The following is a 25577-nucleotide window of genomic DNA, read 5'->3' as shown; positions in this document are numbered from 1 at the left end:
GGGGATGGAATATTTTAGAATATACATATGGGGATCTCCAGGGAAGTTATGTTCTGACCACAAACCTTTGATGAAAATTCTATCTTCTGGAGGAGCCGGTAAAGGTTCAGCAAGACTGGCTCGGTTATCAGCTAGGTTACAAGAATATAACTATGTCTTTGAGTACATACCTGGTTGGAGAAATATTCAGGCAGAATGCTTATCACGTTTGCCTCTGGATTGGAAGTCAGTTGACAAAGAGGCTGTACTAAGGTGTGAGAGTGAAGGAGCTGTTGCGAGTGTTTACGATGTGGTGCAGTGGACACTGGGCGCCGTGAGTAAGGAAGAGTGGAATGATACTATGCAACAAGATGTGTTGAAAGGAGTATTTAAATTGATCTTGAATGGAGGAAGAACAGAGAGTACGCTACCCAAAGCTTTAAGGATATTTGGGTAGGTGTTGGATGAATTGTCTATTGGAGATAATATTTTGGTATGTGGTGAAAGGTTTGTACCACCGTTTGGAGTTCGGAAGAAACTATTCCATATAGCTCATGAAGGTCATTTAGGACAGACTATGACGAAAAAACGTCTTAGGGCGGAATTTTGGTGCCAGGAATGGATGATGATGTAGTGAATTGGGTAGAAAGGTGTACTCAGTGCATTGAGAGTGAGAAAAGGTTGAAGGTGGCAAGCAAACTTCCAGTGGTAATATTCAAGATCCAGGAAAAGCATGGCACATGTTGTGCGGAGACTTTATTGGTCCGATTGCTGGAGTTAATTGTAATCAGAAATTCTCTTTCGTCTTAGGTGATGTACATTCTAAGTGGCTGGTTGTGAAGTTTATGGCTGAGGTGACAATCACATCCACAATAAAGGGCTTATCTGAGATATTTAGTGAGGAAGGATATCCGGAATGTCTGATAACAGACAATAGTACGCAACTTACTTCACATCAGATGAGAGTTTTTAAGCAAATGTGGAGTGAAACATTTGTGCACTGCCCTGTACAATCCTCAAGGGAATGGAATTGTAGAGAGGGCTAACAGAATGGTTAAGGGTGCCATTCAACTTGCTTTGAGTAATAAGTTGTGTGTGGGAAAGGTTGTGAATGATTTGGTGTGGGCGTATCGAACAACTGAAAATAGCACTGTGTCCTCTTCAATTTTGTGGTTAATGTGGGGTCGGAAGCCTAACACAAAATTGACACCGTCATGGTTGAAAGCCTTGTTAAAAGGGAATGGAGAAGTACAGGAGTGCCATACGGAGGCAGGGGGACATACAAAAAACGATTGTACCTGGTGATTGGGTGAAAATAAAATACGGATGTAATACTGGAGGATTAAATAAATTCCGAGGGCCTTTTCAAGTTAAAGAGACTCATAAGTGGCATGTTGTATTAGAAAATAGAATTTCAGAAGAGTAGTAAAATTTGGTAAGAAGGATCCTGCCTCTAATTTCAGTACACAATATGGTGATTGTGATGGATTTATGATGATGGAAGATGAAGACATGACTTCAGCTTCTCCAATCTCTTTTGAGGGTGTTCGATCTGATTCTGAGGGTGTTCAAAATTTAAATGATGGTTGCTTATCAGGTTTAAGTAACAGTGGGAATGAGAAAGCTGTGTCCACGGAATATAACAATTCTAGTTCAAGTTTAGCAAGGGTTCAAAGACAAAGGTGTTCTCTCCCTTGTATTTATGAGATTATGTGAGATAGTATGATTGTCAAGTAGTTTTATGCTAAATTTTGTGTTTTTTTCTTTCTCCCTTTCTTTCTTATAAATGGTGCATTCATATGAAATTGTAGGAAAGGAGGAGGATATGTTGTACTGTAATGTACCTTTAATAAAATAATCTGTAAGTGTTGTCATAGTAGCCGTGAGATTCTACTTCAGACAGTTGTAAGGAGCTGGCCGAGGGAGAGGTCACGTCCTGTTGTTGACTTTTTAAACTTTAATTTACATGAAGATCTGTGTCATTACAGATCCTTTACTACATATTTAATGTGGCATAATTGCTGAAAACAATACATTTGAGGTGACTGAACTCTATTTCTAAAGATGGCAATGTAGTGGAACAAAAATCAGTGCTTCCAGGATCTAGAAAACCTCAACGGGCAGCCACTAAGGCTCCCATCACGACTACAATCCATTTAACAGGGTATCTTGAGCACTGTTTAGAAGCAATCACCTATCACAAGACAGAAAGAGAGTCAGAGAGAGAGATGGACGAGAGATACAGAGGGAGTGGTGGAGCAGGTGGGAAGAAAAAACGTGGGAGAAGGAGCACAAATTCACCAATCAGAGAAGAAGATAGATAGGAAAAGATTAATGTGGGAAAAGGAGAGAGTTAGAAATTCAAGAGAAAGGGTGAAGGAGAGAAAGAAAGAGCAATTAAGGTAGGGAAAGATAAATTGTGAGAGGAAGAGAAAGAGGGGGATAGAGAACTACAAAACAGAATAGAGAAAGAGAAGAGGAACAAAAAAGTAACAGTGAAGACAAGAGGCAGGAAGGAGGAGGGAAATTGTGAGATGAAGAGAAAGAGGGGGACAGAGAACTATAAATGAGAACAGAGAAAGAGAAGAGGAACAAAAAGTAAGAGTGAAGAAAAGTTGGAGGAAGGAGGAGGCAGAAATCGATAGGAAAGAGAAAGACAGAAAGAAATTGAGAAATGAACCAAGCAATAGCAACAGCGATCTGGAGAAAAATTAGGAAAATTGAAAATCTGAAAAAATGAGTATAATTAAAAGGGAATGTCAAGAGGAACAGGATTTGTGGGGGTAGGGATGTGAAAAGAAGCTTGGTAGACATAGAGGGGGAAGAGAGAGGAGAAACAGGCAGGTGTAGGCTGAGGTGGAGGCTTAGGTACCGGACATGGTGATGGGCTGGTCCTCACCTGGCTTCCCTCAGAGCTCGCTGCACAGCCTCTTCCACCTCTTGCCCAGATGCAGCCGCCTCTGCTGGGATTGGCACTGCAATCAGTATCCCGCTGCCCAGGCCCAGCTCCAGGGCACTCGCTAAAGAGGGGGAAAGACCACCATTAGGATCAGACCGGTCCGTCAAGGGGTGCACCAGCATGCATGTGGGGGGAGGCGAGAGGAAGGCATGTGCCTGTTTGAGCAAGCCCTACATTGTGTTGCACAGTCTTGCACAAACTCTGAACTGGCACATGCTGATGCACACACAGTCTGCACACCTATGGACACCTGCCCTTCATCCTTCCTGGACCTACCAATGAGTAGAGCTGCCTCTTTGTCATCCTTGACCATGAAGGGGGCTTGGAAGCCACTGTTGGGGGAAAAGAACGCTGGAAACTCGCGTGAACCTCCGAAGGAAGCTACACATACACCTTGAGTTTCCTGTAAAAAAAAAACAAATTGTAAATATTTATTGTGATTTCTCTTGCACACTTTTTTCCATTCACAACTCTGGAGGCTAAGATGGTGAAATTTGCCAGAGCATCTGGAAGTTACATCCGTGCTTTACTTTAAGCACCCCCATGCTGTCTGTCAGGCTCTTACAAAGTTTGCCAGAGTGCTGGCTAGGGATGTTCATGTGGCCTTGCCTGTACTACATTTCACTTTGTCACATTTTCTGACCTCAGCCATGAGATGCAACACAAACCTAAAACTTCAGCAGAAGTGCAGAACACTCAAAACCAAGGGAATCAAAAGAGCGGAGGGAAAGAAAGAAAATACCCCTAAAACTTTGACCGCTGTTACAAGGCTGTGTAGTCACAATTTAATGGTTCAAATGTACATAAATTTATAATATCACCCACCTCCCCACCAACCACAGCTGGAAAGGTAATTCCTTTGATGAGGGTCTTTCATTTTAGTTTTAGATCACCAGTGTAGAAGGGGGGCCAATGCTCATTTACAGTGATAGTAGTTGAGCACATGGTTGCCTAAGTGTCAAAAAGAAACCCATATGTATTTTAGAATGCCTACAAAAAGCTAATTGTAAGAAATCTGGTTATTAATTGAGATAGTGGAAGCCACAATGAAATAATAAACACATTCCTTGTCAGGGTGAACCACGAAAGTCAGTAAGTTAATCTGTGCTTAACCCTCTGGTAGCAAGGCACAAGGCAGTCAGGGTTAACTTAGAGGCAATGTGCAAAGTATTTATGCAGCAAACAACAGTAGTAAAGTAAGAACACAGCACAAAAATCCCAAACCAATATAGAAAAATAGAGTCATTTTTAATAAAGAGAATGACACCAAAACCCAATCAGCAGAATCGGACTCATGCGTTTTAAACCTTTCCAGAGAAAATAGCACCAAGAAGCACAAAGTGCCAACTGCAGTTGCCTGGTCACCCTTGACTGGGACGTAGTCACAGGTTCAGGATGACCATGATGGATTGCAGGTGGTCCCAATTTGGCCGGCTGTCAGTTATACCTTTTTGTCCTTGGTGCTGTGATGCAAGGTCCTCCATCGCTTCCAGAGAAGCCGCCGATCGGGAGCTACAAGGTGCTGTGAACTGAGTTTCTGCATGAGATTGTGTTGCGTCTGTTCTGGTGAAGTCTCCGATCGTGAGCTGGGAAGTGGTGCAATGTGAGGTCCGTCATCGGGTTGTGTTGCTCTGTGTCTGTTCTGATGAAACCTTAAGTTGGTCAGAGTACACTCTGACTCAAGCCAAGAGTCCGGGACCTTGAAGACAGCACTTGGGGGTCAGGACTAACTCCCACAGAGGCCAGCAGAATGGACCTGGTCAGGTCCAGTTGGGTCTGGTGAGCTGGGATGCAGGAGAGGCCTCTGGAGGCTTGTTGTCCCCCTGTAGCTAAACAGAAGGTCAGCAAACTGACCCTTGGTGTTGCTTCTGGAGAGCACGGGATCAAGGCAAGCAGGGCCAATCTCCCTTCTTCAGACAGCAAGGCAGCCCTTCTGGGAGCAGGGCAGTCGTTCTTGTCAATCTTCCACAGGTCCAGGATGTGGTATCCTTTCTTACCAGTTCCCTACGTGAGCTATCTTGCTTTTTCTGTTCCCCGTGACATTATGTGATGTGATGCCCTGGAGCTGGGCTACTGGTAACATCTGTTCCTGGTGTGGTTTGCTATACGTACATCTTCCTGTGCCTGCCTACTGAATAAAGCCTTCTTTTCAGCTATCAAGCTTTCTGCATCTGGCAGTACTTCCTACGTGACAACTTACTTCATTACCCTGGAGTACTCTGATGAGTGGTGCTGAAGGTCTCACTTGTATACCTGGTGCCAGCCTTTGACTGGGGGAATTCCCTGACCTACCCCCAAAACTGGGTTGTAAGGAAATGCCTCCTTGGCATGGTTACCCCTGACTTTTTGCCTTTGCTGATGCTATGTTTTGATTTGGAAGTGTGCTGAGGCCTGCTAACCAGGCCCCAGCACCAGTGTTCTTTCCCTAACCTGTACTTTTGTTTACACAATTGGCACACCCTGGCATCCAGGTAAGTCCCTTGTAACTGGTACCCCTGGTACCAAGGGCCCTGATGCCAGGGAAGGTCTCTAAGGGCTGTAGCATATCTTATGCCACCCTGGTGATCCCTCACTCAGCACAGACACACTGCTTGCCAGCTTGTGTGTGCTGGTGAGGACAAAACGAGTAAGTCGACATGGCACTCCCCTCAGGGTGCCATGCCAACCTCACACTGCCTATGCAGTATAGATAAGTCACCCCTCTAGCAGGCCTTACAGCCCTAAGGCAGGGTGCGCTATACCATGGGTGAGGGCACCAGTGCATGAGCACTGTGCCCCTACAGTGTCTAAGCCAAACCTTAGACATTGTAAGTGCAGGGTAGCATAAGAGTATATGGTCTGGGAGTCTGTCAAACACGAACTCCACAGCACCATAATGGCTACACTGAAAACTGGGAAGTTTGGTATCAAACTTCTCAGCACAATAAATGCACACTGATGCCAGTGTACATTTTATTGGGAAATACACCCCAGAGGGCACCTTAGAGGTGCCCCCTGAAACCTTAACCAACTACCTGTGTAGGCTGACTGGTTTTAGCAGCCTGCCACACTCGAGACATGTTGCTGGCCACATGGGGAGAGTGCCTTTGTCACTCTGTGGCTAGTAACAAAGCCTGCACTGGGTGGAGATGCTATCACCTCCCCCTTGCAGGAGCTGTAACACCTGGCGGTGAGCCTCAAAGGCTCACCCCCTTTGTTCCACCACCACAGGGCATTCCAGCTAGTGGAGTTGCCCGCCCCCTCCGGCCAGGGCCCCACTTTTGGCGGCAAGGCCCGGAGGAGATAATGAGAAAAACAAGGAGGAGTCACCTGCCAGTCAGGACAGCCCCTAAGGCAACCTGAGCTGAAGTGACTCTGACTTTTAGGAATCCTCCATCTTGCAGATGGAGGATCCCCCCAGTAGGGATAGGAATGTGACCCCCTCCCCTTGGGAGGAGGCACAAAGAGGGTGTAGCCACCCTCAGGGCTAGTAGCCATTGGCTACTGCCCTCCCTGACCTAAACACACCCCTAAATTCTGCATTTAGGGGCTCCCCTGAACCTAGGAAATCAGATTCCTGCAACTTACGAAGAAGAGGACTGCTGAGCTGAAAAACCCCTGCAGAGAAGACGGAGACACCAACTGCTTTGGCCCCAGCCCTACCGGCCTGTCTCCCTCCTTCAGAAGAAAACTGCTCCAGCGACGCTTTCCCCAGGACCAGCGACCTCTGAATCCTCAGAGGACTGCCCTACTTCCAAAAGACCAAGAAACTCCCGAGAACAGCGGCCCTGTTCAACAAAGACTGCAACTTTGTTTCCAGAGGAGCAGATTTAAAGACCCCTGCAATCCCCGCAAGAAGCGTGAGACTTGCAACACTGCACCCGGCGACCCCGACTCGACTGGTGGAGAAACAACGCTACAGGGAGGACCCCCCGGCGACTCCGAGACTGTGAGTAACCAAAGTTGTCCCCCCTGAGCCCCCACAGCGACGCCTGCAGAGGGAATCCCGAGGCTCCCCCTGACCGCGACTGTCTGAATCCAAAATCCCGACGCCTGGAAAAGACCCTGCATCCGCAGCCCCCAGGACCTGAAGGATCGGAACTCCAGTGCAGGAGTGACCCCCAGGAATCCCTCTCCCTTGCCCCGGTGGTGGCTACCCCGAGGAGCCCCCCCCCTTTGCCTGCCTGCATCGCTAGAGAGACCCCTTGGTCTCCCATTGAAACCTATTGAAAACCCGACAAATGTTTGCACACTGCACCCGGCCGCCCCAGTGCCGCTGAGGGTGTACTTTCTGTGCTGACTTGTGTCCCCCCCGGTGCCCTACAAAACCCCCCTGGTCTGCCCTCCGAAGACGCGGGTACTTACCTGCTGGCAGACTGGAACTGGGGCACCCCCTTCTCCATTGAAGCCTATGTGTTTTGGGCACCACTTTGAACTCTGCACCTGACCGGCCCTGAGCTGCTGGTGTGGTGACTTTGGGGTTGCTCTGAACCCCCAACGGTGGGCTACTTTGGACCCCAATCTGAACCCCGCAGGTGGTTTACTTACCTGCAAGAACTAACATTACTTTACCTCCCCCAGGAACTGTGAAAATTGCAGTGTCCACTTTTAAAATAGCTATATGTGTTTTATGTAAAAAGTATATATGCTATTGTGATTATTCAAAGTTCCTAAAGTACTTACCTGCAATACCTTTCAAATGATATATTACATGTAGAATTTGAACCTGTGGTTCTTAAAATAAACTAAGAAAATATATTTTTCTATAACAAAAACCTATTGGCCTGGAATTGTCTCTGAGTGTGTGTTCCTCATTTATTGCCTGTGTGTATGTACAACAAATGCTTAACACTACTCCTTTGATAAGCCTACTGCTCGACCACACTACCACAAAATAGAGCATTAGAATTATCTCTTTTTACCACTATCTTACCTCTAAGGGGAACCCTTGGACTCTGTGCATACTATTCCTTACTTTGAAATAGTGCATACAGAGCCAACTTCCTACATTGGTGGATCAGCGGTGGGGTACAAGACTTTGCATTTGCTGGACTACTCAGCCAATACCTGATCACACGACAAATTCCAAAAATTGTCATTAGAAATAGATTTTTGCAATTTGAACTATTTTTCTAAATTCTTAAAAGTCCTGCTAGGGCCTTGTGTTAGTCCCTGTTTAGAATTCCTTTTAGAGTTTAAAAGTTTTGTGAAAGTTTGAATTAGAACCTAGAACTAGTTTTAGATTCTTAAAAAGTATTCCAACTTTTAGAAGCATAATGTCTAGTGCAGAGATGAATGTGGAGGAACTCGACCTCACACCTTACCTCCATCTTAAGATGAGGGAGCTAAGGTCACTCTGCAAAATAAAGAAAATTACAATGGGCTCCAGACCTTCCAAACTACAGCTCCAGGAGCTTTTGGCAGAGTTTGAAAAAGCCAACCCCTTTGAGGATGGCAACACAGAGGATGAAGATAGTGACTTGGAGGAGAATTCCCCCCCTCCAGTCCTACTTAGGGAGAACAGGGCTGCTCAAGCCCTGACTCCAAATATACTAGTCAGAGATGCTGTTTCCCTCACAGGAGGGACCAGCACATCTGAAATCACTGAGGATAACTCCAGGGAAGAGGACATCCAGTTAGCCAGGATGGCCAAAAGATTGGCTTTGGAAAGACAGATCCTAGCCATAGAAAGGGAAAGACAAGAGATAGGCCTAGGACCCATCAATGGTGGCAGCAACATAACTAGGGTCAGAGATTCTCCTGACATGTTGAAAATACCTAAAGGGATTGTAACTAAATATGAAGATGGTGATGACATCACCAAATGGTTCACAGCTTTTGAGAGGGCTTGTGTAACCAGAAAAGTGAACAAATCTCACTGGGGTGCTCTCCTTTGGGAAATGTTCACTGGAAAGTGTAGGGATAGACTCCTCACACTCTCTGGAAAAGATGCAGAATCTTATGACCTCATGAAGGGAACCCTGATTGAGGGCTTTGGATTCTCCACTGAGGAGTATAGAATTAGATTCAGGGGGGCTCTAAAAACCTCGAGCCAGACCTGGGTTGATTTTGTGGACTACTCAGTGAAAACACTGGATGGTTGGATTCAAGGCAGTGGTGTTAATAATTATGATGGGCTGTACAATTTATTTGTGAAAGAACACCTGTTAAGTAATTGTTCAAATGATAAACTGCATCAGCATCTGGTAGACTTAGGACCAATTTCTCCCCAAGAACTGGGAAAGAAGGCGGACCATTGGGTCAAGACTAGGGTGACCAAGACTTCCACAGGGGGTGACCAAAAGAAAGGGGTCACAAAGCCTCCCCAGGGGAAGAGTGTTGAGACATCCAAAAACAAAAATAGTAAAGAGTCTTCTTCAGGCCCCCAAAAACCTGCACAGGAGGGTGGGCCCAGAGCCTCTTCACAAAACAATTTTGGGTACAAGGGTAAAAACTTTGATCCCAAAAAGGCCTGGTATCGTAGCTGTAATCAGCCTGGACACCAAACTGGAGACAAGGCCTGTCCCAAGAAAAGTACCACTTCTAACTCCACTCCAGCTAACACTGGAATGGCTAGTCTCCAAGTGGGATCAACAGTGTGCCCAGAGCAAATCAGGTGTCACACTGAAGCTACATTAGTCTCTGAGGGTGGGGTGGATTTAGCCACACTGGCTGCCTGGCCTCCTAATATGCAAAAATACAGGCAGCAGCTCTTAATTAATGGGACAAGTGTAGAAGGCCTGAGGGATACAGGTGCCAGTGTCACTATGGTGACAGAAAAACTGGTTTCCCCTGGTCAATACCTGGCTGGACAAACTTATCCAGTCACCAATGCTGACAATCAAACTAAAGTACATCCCATGGCTATGGTAACTTTAGAATGGGGAGGGGTCAATGGCCTGAAACAGGTGGTGGTCTCCTCCAATATCCCAGTAGACTGTTTGCTTGGAAACGACCTGGAGTCCTCAGCATAGGCTGAAGTAGAACTGAAAACCCATGCAGCCATGCTGGGTATCCCTGAACTGGTGTGTGTCAAGACAAGGGCACAGTGCAAGGCTCAGGGTGAAAAAGTAGAGCTGGAGTCTGGAAAAAGGGCCCAGCCTACCAAGAGGAAAGGAAAGTCAGCTGGGAAACCAGCTGCAACACAACAACAAAAAGAGAACCTCTCTTCTCAGGAAGAAGTTCTGCCCTCTGAGGGAACTGAGCCTATGGAGTTACAACCTTATCAGGTTGAGCTCTTAGGCCCAGGGGGACCCTCAAGGGAGCAGTTGTGTAAGGGGCAAAAAACCTGTCCCTCTCTTGAAGGCCTTAGGCAGCAAGCTGCTGAAGAGTCCAATGGCAAGAAAACTGGAACACACAGGGTCTATTGGGAAGATGGGCTCCTGTACACTGAGGCAAGAGATCCCAAACCTGGTGCCACTAGGAGAGTGGTAGTGCCTCAGGCGTTCAGAGAGTTCATACTGACCTTAGCCCATGATATTCCCCTTGCTGCGCATTTGGGACAAACCAAGACGTGGGAGAGACTAGTCAACCACTTCTACTGGCCCAACATGTCCCAGAAAGTTAAGGAGTTTTGTGTCTCCTGTACCACCTGTCAAGCCAGTGGTAAGACAGGTGGACATCCAAAGGCCCCCCTCATTCCACTTCCAGTGGTGGGGGTCCCCTTTGAAAGAGTGGGTGTGGACATAGTGGGTCCACTTGAACCTCCCACAGCCTCAGGAAATATGTACATACTAGTAGTAGTGGATCATGCTACTAGGTATCCTGAAGCTATTCCCCTTAGGTCGACTACTGCCCCTGCAGTAGCCAACGCCCTCATTGGTATCTTTACCAGAGTGGGCTTCCCTAAGGAGGTGGTGTCTGACAGAGGTACCAACTTCATGTCAGCATACCTGAAACACATGTGGAATGAGTGTGGAGTGACTTATAAATTCACTACACCCCATCATCCACAAACTAATGGCCTTGTTGAGAGATTCAACAAGACATTAAAGGGCATGATCATGGGGCTCCCAGAAAAGCTCAAAAGGAGATGGGATGTCCTCTTGCCATGTCTGCTTTTCGCTTACAGAGAGGTGCCTCAGAAGGGAGTAGGGTTCTCACCCTTTGAACTTCTGTTTGGCTACCCTGTAAGGGGACCACTAGCTCTTGTGAAAGAAGGCTGGGAGAGACCACTTCATGAGCCTAAACAAGACATAGTGGACTATGTACTTGGCCTTCGCTCACGGATGGCAGAGTATATGGAAAAGGCAAGTAAAAACCTTGAGGCCAGCCAACAGCTCCAGAAGTTTTGGAATGAGCAAAAGGCTGCAATTGTTGAATTTCAACCAGGGCAGAAAGTCTGGGTTTTGGAGCCTGTGGCTCCCAGGGCACTCCAGGACAAATGGAGTGGCTCTTACCCAGTGCTAGAGAAGAAGAGTCAGGTCACCTACCTGGTGGACCTAGGCACTAGCAGGACCCCCAAGAGGGTGATCCATGTGAACCGCCTAAAACTCTTCCATGATAGGGCTGATGTGAATCTGTTGATGGTAACAGATGAGGACCAGGAAGCTGAGAGTGAACCTCTCCCTGATCTCCTCTCATCAAACCCTAAAGATGGCTCAGTGGATGGAGTGATCTATTCAGACACCCTCTCTAGCCAACAGCAATCTGACTGTAGGAAGGTCCTGCAGCAGTTTGCTGAGCTCTTTTCCCTAACCCCTGGTCAGACACACCTGTGTACCCATGATGTGGACACAGGAGACAGCATGCCTGTCAAAAACAAAATTTTCAGACATTCTGACCAAATTAAGGAAAGCATCAAGGTGGAAGTCCACAAGATGCTGGAATTGGGAGTAATTGAGCACTCTGACAGCCCCTGGGCTAGCCCAGTGGTCTTAGTCCCCAAACCTCACACCAAAGATGGAAAGAGAGAGATGAGGTTTTGTGTGGACTACAGAGGACTCAATTCTGTCACCAAGACAGATGCCCATCCCATTCCTAGAGCTGATGAACTGATAGACAAATTAGGTGCTGCCAAATTCTTAAGTACCTTTGACTTAACAGCAGGGTACTGGCAAATCAAAATGGCACCTGGAGCAAAAGAAAAGACAGCATTCTCCACACCTGATGGGCATTATCAGTTTTCTGTTATGCCCTTTGGTTTAAAGAATGCCCCTGCCACCTTCCAAAGGTTGGTGAATCAATTCCTTGCTGGGTTGGAGTCCTTTAGTGCAGCTTATCTTGATGATATTGCTGTCTTTAGCTCCAACTGGCAGGATCACCTGGTCCAACTGAAGAAGGTTTTGAAGGCTCTGCAATCAGCAGGCCTCTCTATCAAGGCATCCAAATGCCAGATAGGGCAGGGAACTGTGATTTACTTGGGACACCTTGTAGGTGGAGGCCAAGTCCAGCCACTCCAGCCCAAGATCCAGACTATTCTGGACTGGGCAGCTCCAAAAACCCAGACTCAAGTCAGGGCATTCCTTGGCTTGACTGGGTACTATAGGAGGTTTGTGAAGGGATATGGATCCATAGTGACAGCCCTCACAGAACTTACCTCCAAGAAAATGCCCAAGAACATAAACTGGACTGTAGAATGCCAACAGGCCTTTGACACCCTGAAACAAGCAATGTGCACAGCACCAGTTCTAAAAGCTCCAGATTACTCCAAGCAGTTCATTGTGCAGACAGATGCCTCTGAACATGGGATAGGGGCAGTTTTGTCCCAAACAAATGATGATGGCCTTGACCAGCCTGTTGCTTTCATTAGCAGGAGGTTACTCCCCAGGGAGCAGCGTTGGAGTGCCATTGAGAGGGAGGCCTTTGCTGTGGTTTGGTCCCTGAAGAAGCTGAGACCATACCTCTTTGGTACTCACTTTGTAGTTCAAACTGACCACAGACCTTTCAGATGGCTGATGCAAATGAAAGGTGAAAATCCAAAACTGTTGAGGTGGTCCATCTCCCTACAGGGAATGGACTTTATAGTGGAACACAGACCTGGGACTGCCCATGCCAATGCAGATGGCCTTTCCAGGTTCTTCCACTTAGAAAATGAAGACTCTCTTGGGAAAGGTTAGTCTCATCCTCTTTTGTTGGGTGGGGGGGGGGGTTGTGTAAGGAAATGCCTCCTTGGCATGGTTACCCCCTGACTTTTTGCCTTTGCTGATGCTATGTTTTGATTTGAAAGTGTGCTGAGGCCTGCTAACCAGGCCCCAGCCCCAGTGTTCTTTCCCTAACCTGTACTTTTGTTTACACAATTGGCACACCCTGGCATCCAGGTAAGTCCCTTGTAACTGGTACCCCTGGTACCAAGGGCCCTGATGCCAGGGAAGGTCTCTAAGGGCTGCAGCATATCTTATGCCACCCTGGGGATCCCTCACTTAGCACAGACACACTGCTTGCCAGCTTGTGTGTGCTGGTGAGGACAAAACGAGTAAGTCGACATGGCACTCCCCTCAGGGTGCCATGCCAACCTCACACTGCCTATGCAGTATAGATAAGTCACCCCTCTAGGAGGCCTTACAGCCCTAAGGCAGGGTGCACTATACCATGGGTGAGGGCACCAGTGCATGAGCACTGTGCCCCTACAGTGTCTAAGCCAAACCTTAGACATTGTAAGTGCAGGGTAGCCATAAGAGTATATGGTCTGGGAGTCTGTCAAACACGAACTCCACAGCACCATAATGGCTACACTGAAAACTGGGAAGTTTGGTATCAAACTTCTCAGCACAATAAATGCACACTGATGCCAGTGTACATTTTATTGGGAAATACACCCCAGAGGGCACCTTAGAGGTGCCCCCTGAAACCTTAACCAACTACCTGTGTAGGCTGACTGGTTTTAGCAGCCTGCCACACTCGAGACATGTTGCTGGCCACATGGGGAGAGTGCCTTTGTCACTCTGCGGCTAGTAACAAAGCCTGCACTGGGTGGAGATGCTATCACCTCCCCCTTGCAGGAGCTGTAACACCTGGCGGTGAGCCTCAAAGGCTCACCCCCTTTGTTCCAGCACCACAGGCCATTCCAGCTAGTGGAGTTGCCCGCCATCTCCGGCCACGGCCCCACTTTTGGCGGCAAGGCCGAAGAAGATAATGAGAAAAACAAGGAGGAGTCACTGGCCAGTCAGGACAGCCCCTAAGGCAACCTGAGCTGAAATGACTCTGACTTTTAGGAATCCTCCATCTTGCAGATGGAGGATCCCCCCAATAGGGATAGGAATGTGATCCCCTCCCCTTGGGAGGAGGCACAAAGAGGGTGTAGCCACCCTCAGGGCTAGTAGCCATTGGCTACTGCCCTCCCTGACCTAAACACACCCCTAAATTCTGTATTTAGGGGCTCCCCTGAACCTAGGAAATCAGATTCCTGCAACTTACGAAGAAGAGGACTGCTGAGCTGAAAAACCCCTGCAGAGAAGATGGAGACACCAACTGCTTTGGCCCCAGCCCTACCGGCCTGTCTCCCTCCTTCAGAAGAAAACTGCTCCAGCGACGCTTTCCCCAGGACCAGCGACCTCTGAATCCTCAGAGGACTGCCCTACTTCCAAAAGACCAAGAAACTCCTGAGAACAGCGGCCCTGTTCAACAAAGACTGCAACTTTGTTTCCAGAGGAGCAGATTTAAAGACCCCTGCAATCCCCGCAAGAAGCGTGAGACTTGCAACACTGCACCTGGCGACCCCGACTCGACTGGTGGAGAAACAACGCTACAGGGAGGACCCCCCAGCGACTCCGAGACTGTGAGTAACCAAAGTTGTCCCCCCTGAGCCCCCACAGCGACGCCTGCAGAGGGAATCCCGAGGCTCCCCCTGACCGCGACTGTCTGAATCCAAAATCCCGACGCCTGGAAAAGACCCTGCACCCGCAGCCCCCAGGACCTGAAGGATCGGAACTCCAGTGCAGGAGTGACCCCCAGGAAGCCCTCTCCCTTGCCCAGGTGGTGGCTACCCCGAGGAGCCCCCCCCTTTGCCTGCATCGCTAGAGAGACCCCTTGGTCTCCCATTGAAACCTATTGAAAACCCGACGAGTGTTTGCACACTGCACCCGGCCGCCCCAGTGCCGCTGAGGGTGTACTTTCTGTGCTGACTTGTGTCCCCCCCGGTGCCCTACAAAACCCCCCTGGTCTGCCCTCCGAAGACGCGGGTACTTACCTGCTGGCAGACTGGAACCGGGGCACCCCCTTCTCCATTGAAGCCTATGTGTTTTGGGCAGCACTTTGAACTCTGCACCTGACCGGCCCTGAGCTGCTGGTGTGGTGACTTTGGGGTTGCTCTGAACCCCCAACGGTGGGCTACTTTGGACCCCAATCTGAACCCCGTAGGTGGTTTACTTACCTGCAAGAACTAACATTACTTTACCTCCCCCAGGAACTGTGAAAATTGCACTGTGTCCACTTTTAAAATAGCTATATGTGTTTTCTGTAAAAAGTATATATGCTATTGTGATTATTCAAAGTTCCTAAAGTACTTACCTGCAATACCTTTCAAATGAGATATTACATGTAGAATTTGAACCTGTGGTTCTTAAAATAAACTAAGAAAAGATATTTTTCTATAACAAAAACCTATTGGCCTGGAATTGTCTCTGAGTGTGTGTTCCTCATTTATTGCCTGTGTGTATGTACAACAAATGCTTAACACTACTCCTTTGATAAGCCTACTGCTCGACCACACTACCACAAAATAGAGTATTAGAATTATCTCTTTTTGCCACTATCTTACCTCTAAGGGGAACCCTTGGACTCTGTGCATACTATTCCTTACTTTGAAATAGTGCATACAGAGCCAACTTCCTACATGGGTCTAGTCAGTTCTCCTCCTTACCCCGGTCTTGACTCCAAACTGTCTAGAGTGAAAAAGGCAAGGACAGGTCTGGTGTCAGGTTCCTTTGTGTGTGCTGCATGCTGGCCCTTTAAAATGTAATCAGGGCAGGGTAAAGCCCCTCCCCAGTCTTTGGGTCAGGAAGACCCTCCCCCTTCACACCTAGGCTTCCATTGTCAAACTGCCTGGAAGTAATACACAACAACAGAGCCATTCACAGTTATGCGAACTAAGACACTGGCAGAAAGGCACATTTGGTTTGGGGAGGGAAATGCCAACTTTCTTTTCAGAATAGTAATTGAAAATCTGCCTTTACCACTAAAGAGGATTTTAAATTACAATTCATTAGAGTGTAACCAGCATATCTCTACCTACTCCCAATCAGAAGTTAGCACTTATTAAGTGTAATAAGATAACCCAATGTTAGTCTATGGGAGAGATAGGTCTTGGAACAGTGAAAAATGACGTTAGGAGTTTTTCACTGTCAGGACGTCCTACTTTTTAGGCACCAGGCACCACTCCCCAGGAGCCATTAGAGCCTAGCTTAGGGGTGACTTGTAAGCATTAAAAAAGAAGGTTTAGGCATTGTTAGACCTGTCAGCTTTAGGGTGTCTTCCCCCACTTTTTTGCCTTCATCCTCTACATTTTCTGACCTTGTTTTTTTGCTGCTATTAGGACTGCACACTTTACCACTGCTAACCTGTGCTAAAGTGCTTGATCTCTCTCCTCTAAATATGACAATATTGGCTTACCTCCAATTGGCATATTTAATTTACTTTTAAGACCCCATTAGAGGTGCACATGTGCCCAGGGCCTTTAATTTAAATGATACCAGTGAGCCTGCACCACTGGTTGTGCCACCCACTTAAGTAGTCTTTTAAACCATGTCTCAGGCCTGCCATTGCACAGCATGTGTGTGCAGTTCACACAGTCATTTTGACCTAGCAAAATAAACCCTTTGACAGGCCCAAAACCTTCAAACTTTCCTTTCTAATGCATATAAGTCAACCCTTGGGTAGGCCCCGGACAGCCCAGAGGACAAGGTGAAATGTATTTAAAAGTTTGGACATGTACTTTTAAGTTTTACATGTCCCGGTAGTGAAAAACTAATTATTAAATTTTTCACTACTGCAAGGCCTAGCTCTTCCACAGAATAACACTGGAGTTGCCTTATTACATTTTATTAGGGCACTGTCCAAACGGAAAGAGATAATTGGTTCATGTTTGGTGTCTCTGGAATCACAATTTAAAAATCATAACTTACTGTGAAGTCGTATTTTAAATTGCAATTCTGAAAATGCCACTTTTAGAAAGTTGGCATTTTCTTGCCTTAGCAATTTGTTGCCAAAATCTTGTCTCTAGTCACATGACTGGGTGTAGTTGGCAGGTTGGTTTTATGTATTCCTCCTAGACAGCCATACAGAATGGGAGCTTAGGTGTAACTTGATGGGCCATCGTGTGCAGGATGGGAGGGAAGAGCAGGACACAGTCTCATTTTCACCTTAATAGGCTGTGTCTTGTGCACAAAGGGCACAACAACCTTGCATTGTCACTTTGGCCAGCTTGGAGCCAGGGCAGAGGAGGCAGGGAGTTATTTACACATAAAATCCACTGTTTAGAAGTTTATCCTACCTTCCAGAACCAGGGCATAATAGAAGGACCTCAGACACCACCACTTCACTACACTTCTGGACCTCTGGATACTCTGCCAGGAAGAAGGAAGGACTGCATTCCTGCTGAAGGACTGCCACTCTGCTGGACTGCACTCTCTTGGACTCCTGCTTTGCTGTGCAGGCCTGCTGCCTTCTTGCCTGGGTAAAAAGGACTGGACCTGCATCTCTTGAACCTACAACCCCGAGTGACTCCATGGGCTAGTTGGCTGGCCTCCTGATCTGAAGCCTCAGGGACCTAACAGGCTTCCAGCAACCTTGCATCTGCCCCTAGACTCTGCCATCTCTGAGTATGCCAAGTGGTGCCTCCCCAGTCCTGAGCATAAGGTGCTCTGTCAGCCTGTGGATCCAGCAGAACCGACGCATCTCCTCTGTTGCGCGGCGCAACCCCGAGCAGGACCAATCCACTGCCAATGATGCATGGATTGGACCCGTTGTCTTCAGAACAGCTGCTGCGTGATGCTTCCCTGGTACAGGCCCTCGCATCTCTTGTTGACGGTAGCCTCAATGATGAAAACAAATTCCACATTACAGCCTTGCAGCTCTTGGGGTCCGATGCATCGCCCGACTGCACGTCGCATTCCCGACCACAGACTTCGCATTGCAAGCCCCCTCAAAAGAATCCTTGACGTTGGCGCAACAGGACCTTGCACTACAGCCTCGCAGCAGTTCGGAAACAAAGCATCGCCTCAGCTATGTATGACTCACCCTCTAAGGGGATCCATGCCATGCTCCACGAATCTGGATTGAAGGTACTTTAGATCAGCAAACCTAACTGGGTCCCTGTCGCTGGCCCTTGCTCAATCACAGTTGGCCTGAACTTGTGACTTAGTCCTGGTCCAGCACAACCAGACTTCCACAGTTGGCGCTTTATGCCTTTTGGTGCTTTTTTATCTGAAATGTTGAAGTTCAATATCTCTGGATATACTAATTTAATTTTTGTTATTTTGGTCTTGTTTATTTATTTAAAATGACTATTATTCTAACTCTGTTGTGGTCTCCTTTTGTGGTGTGTTTTCAGTGCGTTACTAAGTGTTGCACAAATACTTTACACATTGCCTCTAAGTTGTAAGTACAGTACAGTACTAAAAACCAAATGTGATTGAATAACTGCTTTGATCACAGGGGTTTGCTGGGAAATCAAGATAAGGTAGTATGTTGCCTAACATCTTGATAAGTATAAAACACGTGGAGAAAACTTTGTAGGTTTGAGGGATGAGATATGCTGACAATATGAAACCCCTTCTCCAAGGTGAGTCAACTGGCTTAGGAAGAGGATACTGGGTGGGTACTGGGTATCCTACATGCTGCAGCACGTCTCATCCAGGGCCTGAAGATATATTACCATATCACCCCCAATCTGATGGAACAACACTGGCTCCCCTTCCCAGTGTGCACCATCTTCAAGACTAGCTGCATCATTTACAAAGATATCACAACCAGCACACCTGCTTATCTTGCAGACAAGCTCACCATCTCTGGTGGTTTTCAAATTACCCGCAGTCAGGATCATCAGACTGCAGACTTAGATATGTAAAAAAATAAGAAGACAACAGTCCTGTTCTATCTATGTGTCCTGGATATAAAACATCTGTGTATCCAACAGGACCACCCAAACTCTGATACAATTTAGGAAAGAGTTGAAGATTCAACTCTTTAAAGAACAGTGCATCACAATAAATTAACATCCAGTCTGCTAGAGCAACTAGGAAACATTCAGAAGTGTTGGTTTGCGCGACATTGGGACCAGAAAACGTGACCAGCACGTATGTCTTGCCAGCATAGGCATCCTCTAGTTTCTAAAAATAGAGACAATTCCTAGAGGTCTACAACACAGATAAGGTGTGAGAAATGAAGGCGTTCAATTGTCCAGGCACTCAGTCTTTGTCAGATAGTTTCTACATAAGTCAGAGAAAATGAATGCCCTTTTCACAGTAATTAGGAGAAAGCAACACTGTTCATCCTAAAACTGTAATGTGTTTGGAGGACACCGATACCTAGCAAGTCTGGAGACAGTATCCCACACGCTGAGACACCTGCACTAAGTATTTGGGAATGCTATAATGCCACAAAGCAGCACACCTCAGGGAAATAAACATTCACTGGCAAAGCTCCTCATCCGGTTCAGAAGTTGGTGGATCTGAAAAGAGCCGGTAGATCGTGAGTTCTAAAAGAAAGTGATCTGGAAGATATGGTTCCTCAAAGTGTGCGTAAAATGTTGGAAATACGCCCTAGAATATGCAATTGATTCACAAGACCGAGCTCCCAAAAAGTTATTTATACTGAAACAATTGTTTCCGACAGAGAGTTTTTGAAATTTGTGTTTTTTCAACTCTTCATCTCTAAAAAAAGAAGATCCATAAAACACATATCAGTGAAACACCGATACCAGACGTTACTGCATCTTAGCAATACTCAAGATGATCAGACAGAAGGTACCATTCACCAGAGGGACCATTAACTCATATCTTTATTGGCATTACTGAGACGGGGACACATATCCCCATAAAAACAACATAAAACAGTGCAGCACCCATCAGGTGTTTTGCATAAATGTCCCTTCATTGATGATTAGCCTTTTTCCTCCGTTTCCCCGCAGCATCTATTTAACAATTAATATTCTGGGTTCGTATGGCTGTTTGTCTCAATACGTGATTTAGTGAGTGAAAGGTATCACAATGTTCTGGACTGGAAGACTGAACTGTGAGAGTCTTTCGTCGCTCAGGGAGCTCTTCTTTCAGAACCATTTGAATAGCATGGAGCTGTTTTGCGCCCCAAAATAAAAAATTGAGGACGCATTACTAGGAGAAACACAGAAAAAGCTGTTCATACACTTGTCTAGGGTAGATGTGGCCTCCTTGCTAAGTTGATGACTTTAGACGCTGTAAATCTGGGGTGTAATGTAATGTCCCATTTGAACACACTAGTGTTATTCAGGGCAAGTAACTTCACCTGTCCATACAGTAGTCTTAGAAGCAGGATGCAAATCATTAATAAAAGTGGTTTATAAATAAATGCCTAGGTGTTAAGCCTCGAAGCACCCAGCTGGGATGCTATAAATGTCCCCATCCTAACTTCATGTGCATTTTTTTCCCTTTTTCTATTGTTTTGTAAAAGCCCCAAATAGTAAACAAGTGATAGGAGCCAGTAAAGCCTGAGCCAGTGACTTCTTGCTTCAGCACCTACCAGGTATTCCAGAGTGCGGCCGATGTCTAAAATGGATTTCACTCCTGCGGACACCACAGCGACAGGACTCCGGCCCAGTTCAGTGAGGTCGGCACTCACATCCATGCCTGCAGAGTACACAGAACACAAGAGAGGCGGTGAGCTGCAGGAGCATCACTTCTCATCCAGGAGCCCAGGGGCCCAGTCGCACAGGCGTTTTGGGGTACGTAAAGTGGTATTTGTGCAGTACTCTTTTACGCATCCTTATATGCCTTAGTGAATTGGTCCTGAGACATCTAAAATGGAAATAAAATGACAATATTCACATGCAATCCGTACACATAGAAAGGATTGAGCTCTCTTTGCCTTTCTACTGATAGGGAGTTGGACATTTGGGAGCCGATTCACGAAGGCATGTAAGAATACATAAAAGTACTCCAGTAGCACTATATTACGTACTCATAAATACATAAATCAAGTTAGACTGGAGCATTGAATAAAAGTAGGAGGAAAGTAAACAAATCCAAAGTCCATATGGAATGTGGAGGAACAACTAAGGGCAGAGGAGGTGGAGGAAACAGATCAATATCACACGGGCCTAATACCTTGATTTTTGTATAAAATGTCATACTATTATTCTGCGATTTTGAAGCGCTGAACATATTATGTTACTATTACCAAATTTACGGTACTCAATTTACCAACTTTCAGGAGGAGAGAAGGATCAGCCAACCTTCCTGGGATTCAGTCGTGGCTGGTGACTCGGCAAAGGGGCGTGGGGAGGCACAACAAAAATATATATTTTTAAATATTAAAAAATTAAACTTACTTGGTTGCCACTGTCACACTCCAGGGACAGGCTTCCAGCCTGCCCTGCGGCAATCATGATGCTGCTCAGAGGAGCCTTATGATTGGCTGGAACACCCTGTCTGGGCGCTCCAATACAGACTGGGAGCCTGGGACGGCTCTCTCCTACTTGGCAACACAGTGCCGGGTTGGAGGGAGCCTTGTGCACACATGTGAATGGGCCACCCGAGACGGCCAGCCAAACATACATGCGCACCGAGGGGAGTGCTCTGTGCATTCCCCTTACTGCTCATCACCCCCATGGCCCCGCCTCTTTGAAAATAAAACTGCTGCTGACGGGGGGGCCGACACTTCCTTCTGGAATTCAAACTAGTGACCTGCCAATAGGAAGGAGCAGGCTTCATCCATCAAGATGGGGAGGAAGGAAGGAGCACTGCTTCCCAAAAATAGAGAAAAATCCAAGTACCTTCCCGTGGCAAGAGGCCATCTACTAGAGAGGATGGGTGAGGTGTCCAGCAGGTGTAGTACTTTATGTTTACAGTGAATGCCTCAAGGCAGGCTTCTCCAACGAGTAGCGTGCGAGCTACTGGTAGCTCTTCAGCAACCTGTAAGTAGCTTTCCTATGCGCACCTCAGCCTATTAAATGGGAACCTTTTGCATGGTTGAATTAAAATATGTATGCCAAGCTATTCATTCAACGCAAAAATATGTGTATTTGCAGACTCATTAGCGGACGTTTGAAAAAAAAAAGTCTGAATTTCCAAAATATATTTAAAGCTGATTTTCGAGTGTTAAAGCACGTGGGAGACATTACTAATAATATTACTTTCATCTCAGGCTCGGTGCAGCTGTGTTGGCATGCATTACCCACATAGAGGCATTCCAAACTGACAAAGTATTCCTTTACATTAGTGCTGGAAACTCTGCCTGATGAAATTAATATAACCTTGTCTGATGTGATCACTATTACAACACTAATAATAATAGTAGCTTGCAATGGTTTTCATTGAATACAAGTAGCTCTTATTACAGGAAAGGTTGGAGACCCCTCCCTCGAGGTCAGAGTGAAGAGGGTGAGTTAGCAGGCTCATAACCTTAGAGTGGATTGCTCAGAGCAAAGAGGACTGAGGACCAACCACAGAACCTCCCGGGTGACCAGACATGTCAAGCACAGCAATGGCAGAATGGGAAGCTGTGAGGATCCCATTTTCAGAAGGCAAAGCTCCTCTTTTAGGAGTGATTCTCCTGCTACAATCAACCTACTGAGCAGTTCCCACCCCAGCAAGTGGGACTCCCAATGCCTATTATAGAGCACACCACATGTAGTAACACCTTGCAGCCAGGGTGCCCTTGGCTCCTGTGCCAGAGTGTCTGTAGGGCTTTCCAAGACCCTGGTGAACTCTGGAGGGACACTTCCCTTACTGTTTGAGACTTGTGCCATGATGTGTTTATGCTTTCTGGGGAAGTGTTTTTAAGATGCCATTCATATACATATGTCACTAGGGTGTCAAGGATTAGAATCCAAGCACTAGCTGAGAAATAATAGAGTTTGTCATGTAAATCACACAAACGTAGCACGAAATATATGATAACCACTCTTGAAAAGTAAAGCAATGCATTATTTACCATTTGTAAGAGTTTCAGTTTTGCACCCTACCTTGCATCATAATTTTGAGTCAACTGTATTTAAAACTAACATTTTCTAGATTTGAAAGCACAAACACACACGAACCTCCTTCCCTTTGCCCTAACCACAAAGGCATGAGTCAACCGAGAGACAAGCGAGTCACGAGCCCTTTATATTTGATCAATATTGTTAAAGCATTATAGTCTGTAAACCCAGGCCATCAAACGCCTTTTTGCCCTTCCCTCGTAGATGCCACCTGAGTGTTCACGCAGGCAAAGTACCCCCTAGCTTGATGGAAAGGGTGACTGACTACCCTGCACCACAGCACTCCGTACAGAAGCAGTTTTATTTTATTTTACTTTGGCCCTTTGGTGGATTCTGGGAGTTCATAGGAGTGTCAAATGGCAACGGCACATAAAATACATCGTGCTGACTCGTAGAGGTGGCAACCCAATAAACTCACAGGGAGAGGAAGCCAGAGCCGAGCCAAGGTTCTGGCCGGGCTCTAGGAGCCCACGCACGAGCAGAGCCTTGACAATATTTGGCATGTAAATCATGAAATAAACATTAGGTGAAAGGGGATGAAGCCTCTTCCAAAATAAAAAGGTGTATTTTTTTTTTAACGTGCAAAAGCCTTTCACTTTAGTGCATTAGATTATGTCACTGCATTCAGAGGGCTTTAGTAAAAGTAATAGTTTTTAAACACAAACTTACAAACATTCATGCCTACCCTGATGGAAATGCCATTACTGAACTAAGTGCCAAGTCAGTTGTCATGTCGGTGTACCCTATGTGTGTTCTAGATTTCTTTTTATACATGGAGCGGCATTATAGTCTATTTTATCTAACATTTTCTTATTGGCTTTATATCAAAGTATTTCTAGGACAGTGATCACATGACATTCCAATGCCACAACTGTATACTTCTTATGTAACACCTCATTTTACACATCATGTATAGCAAACATCTTACTCCTCTTGGAACACAACGAGTGCAGACTGGGGAGGATGGAGCCATGCATCTCGCCAGGGAGACTCAGCAGTCCAGTGGGGTTCCCCCTGCAAGTGATCACGGAGGGCTCACCCTCACCAACTTCCAGTATATCAGCGGACGTGGTACCAGACACATTAGCAGACTGTGAGGGGTCACCGTAATAGCCCCCTTATTCCTCTGCGTTTATGGGGCTTCTTGATTCGGAAAAGCTGGGGGACCACCTAAAAGAGTGGGCTGCCGGTGGTGGGCTGCTAAAACCTAACTGTGTCCTCTCCAAATGGTCGGGGAACTCTTCCTCAACTCAGTGTCTAAGTTGGGGAGGGGGTGTCCGAGCAAGCCCTGCTCACTCCTGCCGGTTGATAGGATAATATGCTGTGTGGGTGAAGTTTTTTGCTTAATTACTACATTTTGACAGACTGTATGAATCGCCTGGCTGGCGGAGCTTAGTAGGTATTTGTTGGTCGTTGTTGGACTGCGCAGGGGTTGGGTGCGTTCCTGCCGCACGCAGGAGTTGGGCTACAATAGTCTTGCAGTTCCACATTGTTTGCCCGTGAGGTTGTGAGGTTTGTAAATGTTTGGTACAGTACTCCTACTGTTGTTCTCAATATCACAGCTGGGTATGGGCACTGTATGGAGAGGGGGTACGGGTATGTACTGAAAACAACACTTAGATGAGGCATACTGATTACAAGTTACTAGCCTGGAATGTCCGTGGCCTGGGAACCTATGCAAAGCAGTATAGAGTTCTATCCCTACTTAAAAGGCACTGTATCGATATCGCTTGCCTTCCGGAACCCCACCTTGAAGATGCTGGGGTATCTAAGCTAGCACATAAATGGAGAGGGCAGATATATCATTCTTCATACTCTACCTACGTGCGGGGTACGCTAGCCTGGGTTGCACCAGGGATCCCGTTTTCCCTCACTTTTTTGGAGGCTGACATCAATGGCAGATATGTTTTTCTGCAGGGCTCACTAGATGGAAGGGAGGAGTCTTTGCTGAATACTTATGCCCCCAATATAGATGATTCCATTTCTTTTTTTTATACCATGCAGGATCTACTCACTCCCACCACTGATACACCTATATTTTGGTTGGGGGATCACAATTGTGTTTTGGACCCCTGCCTTCATCAGATGCCTCCAAGGCCAGGAATGAAACCAGCTATGTCCAAAGCCTTCACCAAGGCTGGATTTATGGGATGTGTGGAGAATGTCTCATCCCAAAAGTAGGGTATATACTTGAGACTCCCCTACACACAACACATTTAGTAGACTAAATAGAATACTGGTAGGGGGACCAGAGGATTTACAAAATCACACATTTGGCTCGCTACTTGTCTGACCATTCCCCAGTAGTCTGTAAGGTGGTATGGGGAGACAACCCATGCTATGCCTTCAGACATTCTGGATGACACAATGGGGTGGGAAACCCTGGGCAACGTACTTGGCTAATACATAGAAGGTAATTGGGGGAGGGGGTCTGTCACTACTAGAACTATAGAATGGGAAGCTTTAAAGGCAGTCACGAGGGGTGCTTGTATGGGCTTTTAATGTGGCGTGCGACAACAGCTGCACTCTGATATTTAGATAGAGGAGGCG

General features: G+C 46.6%; 1 protein-coding gene across 2 annotated transcripts in view; it reads right to left on the bottom strand.

Moving 5' to 3' along the window:
* LOC138287463 (uncharacterized) overlaps positions 1–25577 on the bottom strand; it is a 287365-nt gene that overhangs the window by 165342 nt on the left and 96446 nt on the right. For both annotated transcript variants that reach the window (XM_069227897.1, XM_069227898.1), the window contains exons 6-8: positions 20570–20676; positions 3215–3341; positions 2879–2999 (exon numbers count right to left, since the gene is read on the bottom strand). In XM_069227897.1, the coding sequence (XP_069083998.1) occupies positions 2879–2999; positions 3215–3341; positions 20570–20676 (355 nt within the window). The remainder of the gene's footprint in view (positions 1–2878; positions 3000–3214; positions 3342–20569; positions 20677–25577) is intronic.

This window comes from Pleurodeles waltl, chromosome 4_1, assembly GCF_031143425.1.
Source record: "Pleurodeles waltl isolate 20211129_DDA chromosome 4_1, aPleWal1.hap1.20221129, whole genome shotgun sequence".
Lineage (NCBI taxonomy): Eukaryota > Metazoa > Chordata > Amphibia > Caudata > Salamandridae > Pleurodeles > Pleurodeles waltl.
This window is presented reverse-complemented; position numbering and strand designations above follow the sequence as displayed.